Source organism: Anguilla anguilla, chromosome 10 (genome assembly GCF_013347855.1).
Source record: "Anguilla anguilla isolate fAngAng1 chromosome 10, fAngAng1.pri, whole genome shotgun sequence".
Taxonomy (NCBI): domain Eukaryota; kingdom Metazoa; phylum Chordata; class Actinopteri; order Anguilliformes; family Anguillidae; genus Anguilla; species Anguilla anguilla.
Window position 1 is genome coordinate 41,582,210 of NC_049210.1, and position 14,172 is coordinate 41,596,381.

Below are 14,172 nucleotides of genomic sequence, written 5' to 3' on the forward strand. Positions count from 1 at the left end.
TTGTTCTCCCTAATTGTGTAATATAAACTGGGGCTAAAAGTCGTCAGTCTGAGTCATGACTTAGCCTTAACCCCCCCCCCCCCCCCAGCCCCGCCATGCTCAAACTGCAGTACCCTAAAAGTGGCGCCGGCCCAGAACCAATTAGGGAACTGGACGTTTACCAGGAAGCAGAAAAACACAAACTGATTTTATTGCTCCCCGTTTTCACATTCCCCTCCTGTGATCTCGCCCATGGTCCCCCCCCCCCCCCCCCATAACTCCCCCCCCCCCCCACACTTTTTCATTTGCATATGCAAATTACGGAAAAGCCCATTATCTGCAAGTCCAGTTTTACTCTCTGTCCCGCGAGTTAGTTTCGTGAACGTACCGACGCGTCTGATTGGGCCTTTTCATGCCCCTGCGCTGTTACCCCCTCTGCTCCCCACCCCCCCCCCCGCCTCCCCCACTTCACACCTCTCACACACAGTTAGTCAGAGCGCCCCGAGTGCACTCAGCACTGACTGCGTGAAAGAAATGCCGCATCCTTCAAAAGACGCTCTGCTAGTCTCTGAGTCACTAATGTGAATTTTACGAATGTCAGAGATTCAGTTTTTTTTGTGAGGGCGGGGGGGAGGGGTGGGGCTGTGAAAACTACCGTTTTTACTCGAACAGTTCTTGATTTATCGTCAAGTTTTCGGTAGTTGTGAGAGAACCGTTCCTGGTATTTCTGGTATTTCTTGGCTGGCTGGACCCTCCCTGGAGAATCGTTTGTTTGTCTCTGATTTCTCAGTCAGGGCCGGCCGTAGCGTAGCGTAGCCGCGATGGGTAATCTGCTACACACACCTAACGCTCGAGCGCTCAGCGGCGACTCTCATCCCGGAGAGGCTCGGCGAGGGTTTCGGCGAGTCTGACGCCGAGGCGTCGGCGTCGCGGTAACGGCGCCCGTTTATACGCCAATCATTTTCGCTCCGTCCGTTATTGTTCACCTGCTCTCTCTCTCTCTCTCTCTCTCTCTCTCCCCCCAGTCGCTCTCCTCTTTCCTGGCTCCCCTGTCTGACCGGGGCCTTTGATTTGACCTCCGCTCGATCTCCTGGGCCACCATAAAAAAAATTTTTTTTTGTTTTGGAAAGAATTTGTACCGTGGTATCTTTAAAATTTTTTTTAAAAAAACCAGCCCCGTGTGAAATCCCGGCGGGCGGAGCTGCGCCAGTTCCCCGTTTTCCTCGCCACGACGACGTCGCCCGGCTCGGAAAGCTCAGAGAGGAGGGCGCCTCCTCTCGCGAATTAAAGAGAACGAGGCGGGGGGAAACGCAAACAGCCCCGCGTCGCAAAAAAATAAAACCGTCTTTAATTCTCTGTGGGGGTTGGGGTTGGGGGGGGGGGGGGGGGTTTGGTTGCGGCTCCGCGGAGAAAAATCCATTTCCTGTTTACGAAGCGAAGCCCGGGCGCGTGGAGGGTGCGCGCGGTTCGGGAAATGTCAAGCAGCCTGCCTCTTTAATCTCAGCGGAGGGAGGGAAGGAAGGAGGGAGCGAGAGGGAGAGAGGAAGAGAGGAAGAGAGAGAGAGAGCCGAGCTTTAAAGGAGTAACAGCGCGCATCACTGAGAGCAGATTAAGAACACTACGGGGTTCATGAAAGTTCTCCAGCGTGCTTTCTGAATAATAAGATGCCCAACTTGGGGGGCGGGGGGGGGCGGGGGCGGTGGGGGGTGATAAAAATAGAATATGGCGTATCTCTCTAACGATGCGGAATTAGGTATTCATTTATGCGGGCCCGAGTTTTGGGGATGGAACGGGCTGAAGTGCTGACCACTGTGGGGATTAATTGAAGCGGTCGGGACAGCGGCTGAATCATCGCAGCGAGCGTTCTGAGTGGGAGAGGCGCGGAGAGGGAGAGGGGAAGGGAGGGAAGGATGGATGTAGAGAGAGAGAGGGAGGGAGGGAGGGAGGTTGAGTGCGGAGGATAGAGAGAGAGAGAGAGAGAGAGAGAACGAAAGTGGTAGATGCGTGGAGAGGACCCTGTGGAGAAAGACGGGAAGAAAGGTGAAGAGATGTAGAGAGTACCGAGTGAGTAATGGAGAGAGAGGAAAAAAGGGAGAGAATTGCTGAGGGAGGGAGGGAGAAAGAGAGCAAAAAGAGGGGAATGGAGGGAGAAATGTAGAGAGAGATAAATGCAGTGAGAAATGTGACAGCTACAGCTGCATGGGGCAAGGGCATTTCCTGTAGAGGAGACAGAGAGAGAGAGAGAGAGACAGAGGGAGGAAAGAGGGAGGAGAGTGGTCCCCTGGCAATGAACACAGCTGCCCATCACAGGGAGACTGATACTCATCCTCATCCCTCCATCCATCCCCCCCCCCCCCCCCCCATCCGTCAGAGAAGACTCCGGAAACGCTCCCCTAATCTCGCTGGGTTTCTATGAAAGCTCACACACCATTACCGTGGTCCTCAGTCCTGGTCCCGGAGAGCCGCAGGACCTGCTGGCGTCTGCTGCTGTTCGGCAGCGGAGCAGCGCCCCTGTTGATTTGATAGAGCGGTTGATTGTGAGGCTAACTCAGGTCACCTGGTTTCTGCATCGCCCATCTTGAGGCGAAAACAAAAAAAACCAAAAAAAAACGGCTGACTCTGCAGCTCCTCAGCACCAGGGCTCAGGATCCCCTGTGCCAGCACCGCGGCTTAACATCGCACGTTCAGTAACCGTTTACAAACGGTGGCGATTTACTCGCTAACGATGTTGTGCTTTGGGGATGCGTGATCTTTCTCTGCCTGCCAGTTGAGTTTTTAATTGAAATTTAATTGAGAGAGAGAGAGAGACGGATAATGGGGTTTGGGGGCGAGAGCGGGGCAGAAGGAGGGAGATGGGATCGGGAAGCTCGCCCGTGGATGCGCTCCGACGTCCCCCACGATGGCCTGCGGGTGGCGTAAGCTGCCGGAGATGGGATGTCGGGAGAAGGCACCTTGACTCTGAGCCTTTCCGTGAAGGACGTGCCTAAATTTCCAGGGTTACCGACTCTGGGAAATTGTGCCGTGGCGCACCGAGTCGTCAGAGAGGAGTTTCGATAATTTAAATGTAAATTAAGCTATTTTAATTCTGGGCGAGAGAGAGGCCTGACCTTGTAGGTTCATAGCAGCGCTGAATTCCAGAGCAGGTGAAACGTGTTCTTACGCTCCCACGATGCAACGCTGGTTTTGGGCTACAATTTCTTAACGGAACTTTGAGCACGTATTAAAACTCAAGGACTTTGTGGAGGTTTTTCGTTTTAGCATTTTCGATTGCTTTTTTTCGACATTCGGGGGAAACGGAGGGCGGGGGGGGGGGGGGGGGGGGGCACCGGCCTCAGGCTCAATTTGGGGAATCCACACGGCCGTCCGGGACGAACGTGATTGCTCTTGCTCTTGAATGTTTGGACACAGATACCATTTGTCGTTTTTTTGGTGCGGCACTTGGAAGGCTGTGATTGATTTCATTTTTATTTATAACGATAAACGAAATGGATTGCGTTTGTAGCCGACTTTAACGAGCGGTCTGAATAATCGTCACGCGGTTGATGGTTATTTAGTGGTTTAGCCCGTTTCCTTTCTCCATTAGCGGATAATTACACTGTCAAACGAATGTGGGGCATGACACAAATAACCCCCCCCCCCACTCCCCCCACCAACCACCCCCCCCCTTCATTAACAGGGTGTAGTTTTAACAGTGATCTTCTCCGCCCCCAGTCCCAGTACTTCATGGGAATATGAGTAACAAGGAGATGTTTGGTGGCTACGAAATTGTTTGAAGTACAGCGCACGCTGGTGCACACAAGAAGGTTTTTGCCCATATATTTACACTTCTGGTAATGAAATACAGCCCTCGGTCTCCGTTTTGACTTCTGAAACAGTCTCCGACACCAACAAAGTGCAGTCTGGTGCTGCTTTTCTATTGCCCTTAGTCCACTGCCCCAGCCCACAGCGCTACCTGGCTTCTAGGAGGGAAATAGCCCTTTTGGAAAACTTTCATTTCAATAACGTAAGCAGAGCATAATGATTTTGTAGCATCCGAAATGTCAGCGGAGTTGTAAATGTAATTAAGAATGACCTCAGGAAAGGCCACAGTAAAATAGTAATAAACATCACTGATATGATTAATTGTCCTTCCTGTAGGGTCTCCCAGTGCTGATGCCCTTGCAGTGCGATATTTACACTGAAAGCTGGGTGGGAACAGGGGCTGGGTGTGTGTTACTCAAATATTTGATCATCAGGAGCCTGAGAATATGTGAATATCAGATTAGAAATGATCAAAATGAAGATCTAGCTACAATACGAAATTAAGTTTCTTTTGAAGCCGCAGCGTTGGTGTACGGGAATCTGATGTATGAAACTGAAACAGGGAGATGTGGACCAGTCATCAGGTGCTTAATTAGCTGTCAGGAAGGTTTACGGTCATTAAACTTTTATTTTTCTCTAAACAGCATGTGGATCAAACGTGTGCTTTTACAGGGATGCTTGTGTGTGTGCGTGTGCGTGTGCGTGTGTGCGTGTGCGTGTGCGTCTGTGCGTGTGTGCGTGTGTGTGTGTGTGTGTGTGTGTGTGTGTGTGTGCGTGTGTGTGCTTCTCCTTATGAAGCCGCTTTCATGCGATGCTGCTTCATTTGAATAATGGGGATAATTATCTTCAGAGGACCTCTGCCCCCTCCACAGTGAGGGACAGCGCCGGAAAAAAGAGGCTCTTTCATGTCAACTTCATTTCCATCGGAGCAGCCCCTGTCTGATTATAATCACAGCCCGGCCACACTTCCTACCTCTCTCTGCCCGCGCTTTATAATAAAGAACCGTCTCCAGCGGAAAAACAAAAGAACCGCAAAAAAAGAAAAAATAAAAAATAAAAAAAAAACGTGACCATTGGCGTCATTCGATGCAACCGCTCTTCGCTCGACCCGCGGAAATATTCATCCGGGGTTGGGGCGAGGGGCGGGTCGCGGGTTTGCGGGCTCGCGTCCGGACGAGAGCGCGTCCGCCCAGCTTCGATATTTGATATTAGATATGAGATTTTCATCCCCTGTTGCGTGGTAACGGGCGGGCAGAAAATAGATCCTCCCAGGTGCCTTGACAAATGATTTCTTTTTTTGGCCATTTGCACTTTGATGAAGGCGCCTCGGTGCTGCGAAAAGGTGAACTAACATTCTCAAAATGTCTCCTGTCTGCGTCAGTGGCAGGCTGTTCCTCATTGGTGGGGTGCTGAAAGTTGGGCTGTCCCCGCAGGGAAGTGGTTGGGGGGGGGGGGGGGGGAGGGGGGAGGGGAAGAGGGGGGGGGGGAGTTTTAACTGCCCTTCGTTGGGTTTATAATTGCTTCGTGGTCTCTCCCCTCCATTTTTCCAAGGGGGAAGTAGGTCTCACCTGCAAGGTGTTGGAACAGGAGGAAAAAGGTAAAGCAAGCGATGGATTCACTTTGACGTTGTCTTGACAGCCGACCCCTCCCCCCCCCCCCCCCCCACCTGTCATTACTCTGATTAATGATTAAGACCCCCCCACCCCCCTCCGCTTTTCCGGAACAAAAGTTTCCTTATCGGAATAGCCCTGTCGGCGTTCGAATGAATGTGTCTTTGATTTAGTTTTCCGGCGCAGTTTGTGTTATGCTGTGCTTGTTTGTCATTTTGTTCCTGGTAAATAAGTGCTTATTGATATCTGAGGGGATGCATTCAGTCCTGACAATAGCCCTCCGTTCTCCAGCCCGCTTACTCCATCAGATATCCCGCGGAGAACCGGCAGAAAGAAAACAGTATTTAATTTATTTTCTTTGGCATAATACAAGTGTCCGGGATGACAAAAAACACGCAGCGGCGAAAATGTTTTCGAAGTGATTTTGTTTTCGTTGGGTGTCCCTTGTCGCGCAGGTTTGAGCGTAGCGGAGTACGCGCTTCTTCAGATTAGGACTCTCGTTCCCCTGCAGGGGACAGAAACGAATTGCCGCGTCTTCGAATTGCCGCGTATATCTGCATTTTGATAATTCCCTCTGAGGTTGTACTTGGAAGAGGGGGAAAAAAAAATAACTTGGTTTTAAATTGACCTCTGGAGTTGACAAAGCCCAAAAAACATAATTCAAGCGTAATTCATAATTCAGGAGTCTCGCACCGCTGGGCCCAAGCCTTTTAAAGTGACGTATGATCTCCTGGAAGCATCGCCGGCCTGCTGACGTCTCCACGGAACGTAGCGCGCGGAGTCAGAAATGCACACTTCCTGTCAGCCTTCAGTCATTTAAACTGTGATTCCCCGCCCCTTCCTGTCCCATAGGCACCGGTGAACCAGTGATGGGGGTGGGGGGGGAATTAATTACTTTGTGAGTGCTCATTAAGTTCGTGAATAAAGCAGACCCGCGATGCGTGTCGGGGCGCGCCGCGACGATTTAGATAAAAAGCGCGGTCGTCACGGCGATTGAAAAGGAAGAGGCCCCTCCTGCCGAGGGGGGGGGGGGGGGATGATCGATGGCGACGGGGCTGATTGATGATGTCGTTCGTCGCGGTCCTTAGCGCCGTGGGGATGGCGGAGCTGGGAAATAAAAGCGTTCGGGGGCCGCGGCCACCATCGCCGCCGGCGGCGTCGTTTCCACGGGTCGTTCGCTCGTCCGCTCGCTCGCTCGCCACTCACCCGAGGCTCTGGCGTCCGACAGGCGCCTGTTTGTTCAGGAGGGGAAAAGAACAAATCTTTAGAACAAGGAGAACCTTTTTTTTTTTGGTAATTGCCGCTTACAAAGTGACTCCTGTTGCCCTTGCGGGGGTGGGGTGGGGGGGTTGGGGGGTTGGGGGGGGGTGCCTCCACTCGTTGTCCGCACCTGCGAGCTAAAATCGAAGGAGAGCAAACGTCGTGCCTTATTCAGTTATCCGCTGCGCTGAAAGCACGTTCGTTCAGTTTTTACTTGGATTAAGGTTAAGAACGCGGTGTTCCGGGACTTTGGTGCGGACCCTGAAGTTTTCCGTCTCTAATTTCGTTCCCCTGAGTAACGGTGGAGGTCTCTCGGCTCCGTACGCGGTGTCCGTGTGTTCTGTCCCTGTGTTCCGGGGGGCTCGAAGTCGCCCTTGTTTGTCCTCCTCGTTGCTGAGGTAGGCAAAGGCGCCTGGCTGGTGCAGGGTGAGCGCTAGGCTAACAGGACGCTGGCTGGGTTGGTGCAGGGTGAGCGCTAGGCTAACAGGACGCTGGCTGGGCTGGTGCAGGGTGAGCGCTAGGCTAACAGCACGCTGGCCGGGCTGGTGCAGGGTGAGCGCTAGGCTAACAGCACACTGGCTGGTGCAGGGTGAGCGCTAGGCTAACAGGACCCTGGCTGGTGCAGGGTGAGCGCTAGGCTAACAGGACCCTGGCTGGTGCAGGGTGAGCGCTAGGCTAACAGGACCCTGGCTGGTGCAGGGTGAGCGCTAGGCTAACAGGACGCTGGCTGGTGCAGGGTGAGCGCTAGGCTAACAGGACGCTGGCTGGTGCAGGGTGAGCGCTAGGCTAACAGGACGCTGGCTGGTGCAGGGTGAGCGCTAGGCTAACAGCATGCTGGCCAGGCTGGTGCAGGGTGAGCGCTAGGCTAACAGCACGCTGGCCGGGCTGGTGCAGGGTGAGCGCTAGGCTAACAGCACGCTGGCTGGTGCAGGGTGAGCGCTAGGCTAACAGCACGCTGGCTGGTGCAGGGTGAGCGCTAGGCTAACAGGACGCTGGCTGGTGCAGGGTGAGCGCTAGGCTAACAGGACGCTGGCTGGTGCAGGGTGAGCGCTAGGCTAACAGCATGCTGGCCAGGCTGGTGCAGGGTGAGCGCTAGGCTAACAGCACGCTGGCCGGGCTGGTGCAGGGTGAGCGCTAGGCTAACAGCACGCTGGCTGGTGCAGGGTGAGCGCTAGGCTAACAGCACGCTGGCTGGTGCAGGGTGAGCGCTAGGCTAACAGGACGCTGGCTGGTGCAGGGTGAGCGCTAGGCTAACAGGACGCTGGCTGGTGCAGGGTGAGCGCTAGGCTAACAGGACGCTGGCTGGTGCAGGGTGAGCGCTAGGCTAACAGCACGCTGGCTGGTGCAGGGTGAGCGCTAGGCTAACAGGACGCTGGCTGGTGCAGGGTGAGCGCTAGGCTAACAGCATGCTGGCCAGGCTGGTGCAGGGTGAGCGCTAGGCTAACAGCACGCTGGCCGGGCTGGTGCAGGGTGAGCGCTAGGCTAACAGCACGCTGGCTGGTGCAGGGTGAGCGCTAGGCTAACAGCACGCTGGCTGGTGCAGGGTGAGCGCTAGGCTAACAGGACGCTGGCTGGTGCAGGGTGAGCGCTAGGCTAACAGGACGCTGGCTGGTGCAGGGTGAGCGCTAGGCTAACAGGACGCTGGCTGGTGCAGGGTGAGCGCTAGGCTAACAGGACGCTGGCTGGGCTCGTTCGCTGGCCCTTCACTAACGCAGGAAGTCTTAACAAAATGGCGTCTCTTCCGTGAGAGAGGCGCGGCGGAGAGGTTTGGGTTTAAAGGGAGGGAACGTACTGACGAGCGCGGTTGTGTGTGTGTGTGTGTGTGTGTGTGTGTCTCTGCAGTTGGCGGCGGGGATCTACAGCTTCGCCTGCTCGCTGTGGAACCACCACACGGACTCCTTCCTGCGGGAGGTCTGCGCCCGGGACGAGGCCGCCGCCCTCAGCTCGCTGGAGAGGACCCTGCTGTCCCTGAAAGGTAGCCGCGTCTGCCCCACCCCTTCCTGCGTCTGCCCCGCCCCTTCCTGTGTCTGCCCTGCCCCTTCCTGCGTCTGCCCTGCCCCTTCCTGCGCCTGCCCCGCCCTCCCCCCTGTGTCTGCCCCGCCCCCCTGTGTCTGCCCCGCCCCTCCCTGTGTGCCCTGCCCTCCCCCCTGTGTCTGCCCCGCCCCCCTGTGTCTGCCCCGCCCCTCCCTGTGTGCCCTGCCCTCCCCCCTGTTTCTGCCCCGCCCCCCTGTGTCTGCCAGCCCCGCCCTGCCCTGTGTTTGCCCTGCCCTGCCTTATCCCTACTATACCTGCAAACACACAAATGCACACACGGACATGCGCGTATACAAACACACATACAAGCAAACGCACACACACATTGCACACGCATACTAATGCAGAACTCTTATGATCAGTCCTGCTTCAGAATGAGAGGCCTGTGGAGTGTGAGTATAAGGGTCTAACCCGTGACCCTCACACTGGGATCACCAACCCTGACTCTGGGATAGCCAGTCGGTGTCGGTTGCCGTGGCTCTGGAACAGCCAATCAGAATCATTAGCCCAGGCACATTGTGTTCCTGCAGAAGGCAGCCTAAAGGCTGGGAGAGTAACCAGCCAAGTGAAGAAAAGAATATGGTGTCCTGGAGAATGTGATTATGTTTCTGCAGTGCTGTGTGTCCATGTTCTTTGCACTGCCCCCTCTCAAATGAGCAGCGCACCTCTCTGATTCTACCCTTGGGCACTGCGTGTGTGTGTGTGCGTGTGCGCGTGTGTGTGTGTGTGTGTGTGTGCGTGCGTGTGTGTGCGCGTGTGCGTGTGTGTGTGTTTGTTTCTGTGTGCGTGTGCGTGTGTGTGTGTTTGTTTCTGTGTGTGCGTGTGTGTGTTTGTGTGTTTGTTTCTGTGTGTGCGTTTGTGTGTTTGTTTCTGTGTGTGTGTGCATGTGCGTGTGTGTTAGTGTGTGTGTGTCTGAGAGTGCTTGTTTCTCCTTTCTGAGTGAGTGTGTGCGTTCGTGTGTGTGTGTGTGCGTGTGTGTGTGTTTGTTTCTGTGTGCGTGTGCGTGTGTGTGTGTTTGTTTCTGTGTGCGTGTGTGTGTTTGTGTGTGTGTGTGTGTGTTTGTTTCTGTGTGTGTGTGCGTGTGTGTGTGTTTGTTTCTGTGTGCGTGTGTGTGTTTGTGTGTGTGTGTGTGTGTTTGTTTCTGTGTGCGTGTGTGTGTGTGTGTGTGTGTGTGTGTGTTCGTGTGTGTGTGTGTGTCTGAGAGTGTTTGTTACTCCTTTCTGAGTGAGTGTGATTGATAGAGGCATTCCACAGGAAGTCGCCCCTCAGCGCGTGTGAGCAGCGTTGGGTTTGACCGGTGATTTTTCGGCGCTCGGCGAAATCGCGGAGCGTCGCCCCGCTGCTGACGTCACCCTCCGGGGCCGCGAGCCTCGCCCCGGTGCGCCGGGCGCCCAGCGAAGCTCCCCGAAACGACGTCGTGTCTGACGAGAGCGTTCTGTTTCCTTTTTTCCCCTGCAGTGCTGCGGAAACTGACGGTGCACGGGTTTAGCGAGCCGCTCCAGAACATGGAGGTCATGGTGAGTTCGGAGGGGGGGGCTGCTGGAGGCAGACCCAGACCCGCGCGCTAATGAACACTTAGCATTTACAGCACCATACCCGGCTCGTGAAAGGTCAGCGAAGGCGGCGGGGAACTCGATGCGGAAACTAACTTCGGCGAGTTCGTAAAAAAACTAAACGGGCGCGAAATTATGCGTTTGTGGAGAAACTGAAACTCCGCGTTGACTTTGACACAAGATGGTGTCCGCGTCCGTGTTGGCCGAGCTAGCTGATGTTCGCACGCCGATGTCAATACGGAGATCGCCTGCGATTGGTCTAAATTATCACGTGGGTGGCTGCGCGCACTCTGTGCCGTCTCCTCCTCTGATTGGTCGGACGCACGTACCACCTTCTCTTTCTCCTTTTCTTTTTTTGCGGTGCTAAATTAAAGCGATTTCGAAATCGTCGTCTTCCATCCGTCGAAGGTTCTGCTCCTTCACCGCAGAAGTGATGCTGCTTTCCGTGTTTGGGGCGTTGTCACTTCCGTGTTTCCCGTGGTTACCACAACCGCGGAATCTGGAACGTGCACCGCCCCTGGCGTTGAGTGTTGCTAACTGTTCGCGGTATAGCGAGCCAGAGTCCCTGATCTAGAGAGGATTATGTGCCTCATTGCGCTGGTATTTCCTTCATTTCTAGCTGTGTTATTCAGTCTGTCCTTAAAGCCAGAAGTGCAACAGAATTGGATTAAATGTTTTTTTTTTTTTTTTGTAAGTACCAACAGATGTCCGCACTCTTGCATGACCACAGCGATAGCGCTATCAAACTCTCCTGATCTTTTTTTACTGCGCTCGTAAGTCAGCTCGAATAAAAATGCAGTGTTTGTGGGGGGAAAACGGAGCGATTTGTGTGAGCTGTGCAGAAACTCTCGCGGGGGGGGGGGGCGATGAAAGAGTTTGGCGTGGCAGGGGTGTCCCGGGCCCCCGTGTGAAGTTTATCTCGCCGTTAAAACCGAACCCTCTGAAATCCTTTTTTTGAACTTGCTGATGCATTACTGTGAGGTGTGGGTCGCTGAGCGGGTAATGGGGAGAACTTTGAACGTCAGTGTCAAGGCTGTCATGTAGAGGCATTCAAATTCAATTACTGGGGAGACATTTTGGGGGTGGGTGGTGGGTTTTGGGAGGAGCGGGAAATTGGGGTTTGGGTTGGGTGGGAGGTTGTGCATCACACAGGCCACACACAGTACAACCGGAGAACCGGTGGCTATTTTGCACCCTACAGGCCACACGCGGTACTACAGGAGAGCAAAGTTCTGATCGGAGACATGGTCTGTCTTCACCTGTAAGTGCTTGGAGAGTCTCTAGGGGGCGCCAACCGCACGGCAGCCCGGTCGACCTTAGCGGCCGTGTGTTCAGTGGCATTTCCTGCCCAGCGGCGATTCTAGTTCCCCCGTCGCTGGATCTCGGCGGAAAGCTTTCCGGCTGCTCCTGGCTGGAGCTCGGCGAGTGGGTAGAGAAGCCTTGGGCCTTACCTCAGGAAACTTCGGATTGAATTAGCGACTGGTTAGCCGATCCACACAGGTGCGTTTTTACAGCCGGCAAGGGGGGTGTTCGGTCTGTGGCCCGCTGAGTCACTCTCACCTCATGACTCACTAGAACAAAGTTACTTTAAGTGGTTTTTCCTCCGCTCTTAAGAAATTCTGTAATTTCCTTCCCACGAGCTTCGGTTTGTCACCTGCTCTTGGGGTGCACGTCGGCCCCTGGCGATGGCAACTTCAAAGAGATTGCTTTAACTTGAGAGTATTACAACAAAGTAACCAAAGTCTCTTAAAAAAACAAAAAAAAACAAAAAAAAACAAGATGCTCTGCTTTCCTCCTGGGCTGCTGCAGACACGTAGGAGTTTTAATTGGTTAGATTCTTTTGGGGGCGGATCTCAGAACGGTGATGTATTTGACACCTGACTCCTCTTCAATTTCAAACGGATTTCACGGTTTTTGTTCCCGGTGGAGCGAGCGTCTGAAACTCCGCCTCCTCCTGCAGTCCGGGGCCTTCACTGAGATGATGTGCTTCATTGGCAAATTATGGGTTAGGCCCCCCACCCCCCCCCTGAAATTAAGGAGGTTCGTCGCCGAATTCCACAGCTTTAGGCTAATAGTCGGACGAAGGGGACGGAACTACCAAGGAGAGAGGCTCAGGCCTCAAACGAACGGGAGCGTATGACATCGTAGTTTTCCTCTCTTCCCACTTCGTTGTCCCGGGCTGAGGGACGACGGCTAAATCCTCGTACCACCTCTGATCCGTTTCGACACCCCCTCTGATCCGTGTCGACACCGCCTCTGGCGTCCTGAGGGGTTCACTTTCATTTTAAATCTGTTCTTTTTAAAAAAAAAAATCAAGGCTGCAATTTGAATGCTTTGAAGTCAGTTGGGCAAGGGGTGTGTCTGAGGGGGTGGCTGTTTGAGGGGGTGGCATAAGAACCTGAAATAACCTTCACATTAAAGTTTAAGCCACTATCCCTTTTCTTTTTTACGTTGCAGGGATGTTCTTCACAGGGAAGACAGTAGCTGGCTCTCCTCTGTGTGCCACAGGCCTCTTGTTATACCACAATTTACTGCCCTTATACGCAAAAGGAAATTGCTTCATTACGATGATATTTTATATGCTAGCATGATAATGCAAGATGTATATTTATGAAGATATTGAACTGTACAAAGTGCTTTTACTTTCTGACATGGCAATACATTTTAAAGAATACATTGATTTGTATTCTGGATATTTGCAGTATTTTATAGTATATTATGTCTCTAGAAGGGTACCTTACAGCTGAAATGCACAGCGTTGAAATAAAATATATCGTCATGATCAATAAAGTTTTATTTGAAACAGACTGTCTTAAATGCAGCACAGTCAGTTTAGATAGAAGCTTGGTTTTATTTTAGCATAGGGAGCTATGTAAGGAGCCCAGTATCAAGGGTGTGTGTGTAAGGGGGGGGGTGATGGAGAGCACGCGTGTGCGGGTGACTAATTGCTCTAAATCCCCCCCCCCCGCCCCCCACAGCCGTTCCCATTCTACGAGACACAGATGTGTCCATAGGGCTTGGTGTGCTTTGCGGCAGAGATTCATGAGTGTTCAGCCACCTGCCCCCCTTCGCCCCCCCCCCCCCTCGCCCCCCAGGCCTGACTCCTGATTTAAGACCTGGGAACAGATTTACTCCATCATATCCAGCCACAGTGCTAGATTACTTCAGACTTACGTGCCACCCCCCCCCCAGGTTTTGTTTGTTTAAATCTAGTCCAGTTTTTATAAAAATCCAGTCCAGGTTTTTTATTATTATTATTATTATTATTATTTTTTTTTTAATCCAGTCCAGTTTTTATAAAAATCCAGTCCAGGTTTTTTAAAAAAAAAAAATCCAGTACAGTTTTTATAAAAATCCAGTCCAGGTTTTTAAAAAAAATCCAGTCCAGTTTTTATAAAAAGCCAGTCCAGGTTTTTAAAAAAAATCCAGTCCAGTTTTTATAAAAATCCAGTCCAGGTTTTTTTTAAAAAAAAATCCAGTCCAGTTTTTATAAAAATCCAGTCCAGGTTTTTAAAAAAAAAAATCCAGTCCAGTTTTTATAAAAATCCAGTCCAGGTTTTGAAAAAAAATCCAGTCCAGTTTTTATAAAAATCCAGTCCAGGTTTTTTTTTAAATCCAGTCCAGTTTTTCTAAAAATCCAGTCCAGGTTTTGAAAAAAATCCAGTCCAGTTTTTCTAAAAATCCAGTCCAGGTTTTGAAAAAAATCCAGTCCAGTTTTTATAAAAATCCAGTCCAGGTTTTGAAAAAAAATCCAGTCCAGTTTTTATAAAAATCCAGTCCAGGTTTTAATTTTAAATGATGGCAAAAATAAAAAAGTAAAATATTACCTCAATAACTCCACATACTCGTTTTGCTATGGCCTGATTCGACTACTGTTTACAATTCGGCAGACGCTATGGGCCAAAATGGCTTCCGGAAGGTGCAGTTAACATGGC

At 52.4% G+C, this 14,172-nt stretch overlaps 1 protein-coding gene across 2 annotated transcripts in view; it reads left to right on the forward strand.

Moving 5' to 3' along the window:
• ipo11 (importin 11) overlaps positions 1-14,172 on the forward strand; it is a 110,718-nt gene that overhangs the window by 15,417 nt on the left and 81,129 nt on the right. For both annotated transcript variants that reach the window (XM_035380251.1, XM_035380252.1), the window contains exons 6-7: positions 8,493-8,625; positions 10,143-10,201. In XM_035380251.1, the coding sequence (XP_035236142.1) occupies positions 8,493-8,625; positions 10,143-10,201 (192 nt within the window). The remainder of the gene's footprint in view (positions 1-8,492; positions 8,626-10,142; positions 10,202-14,172) is intronic.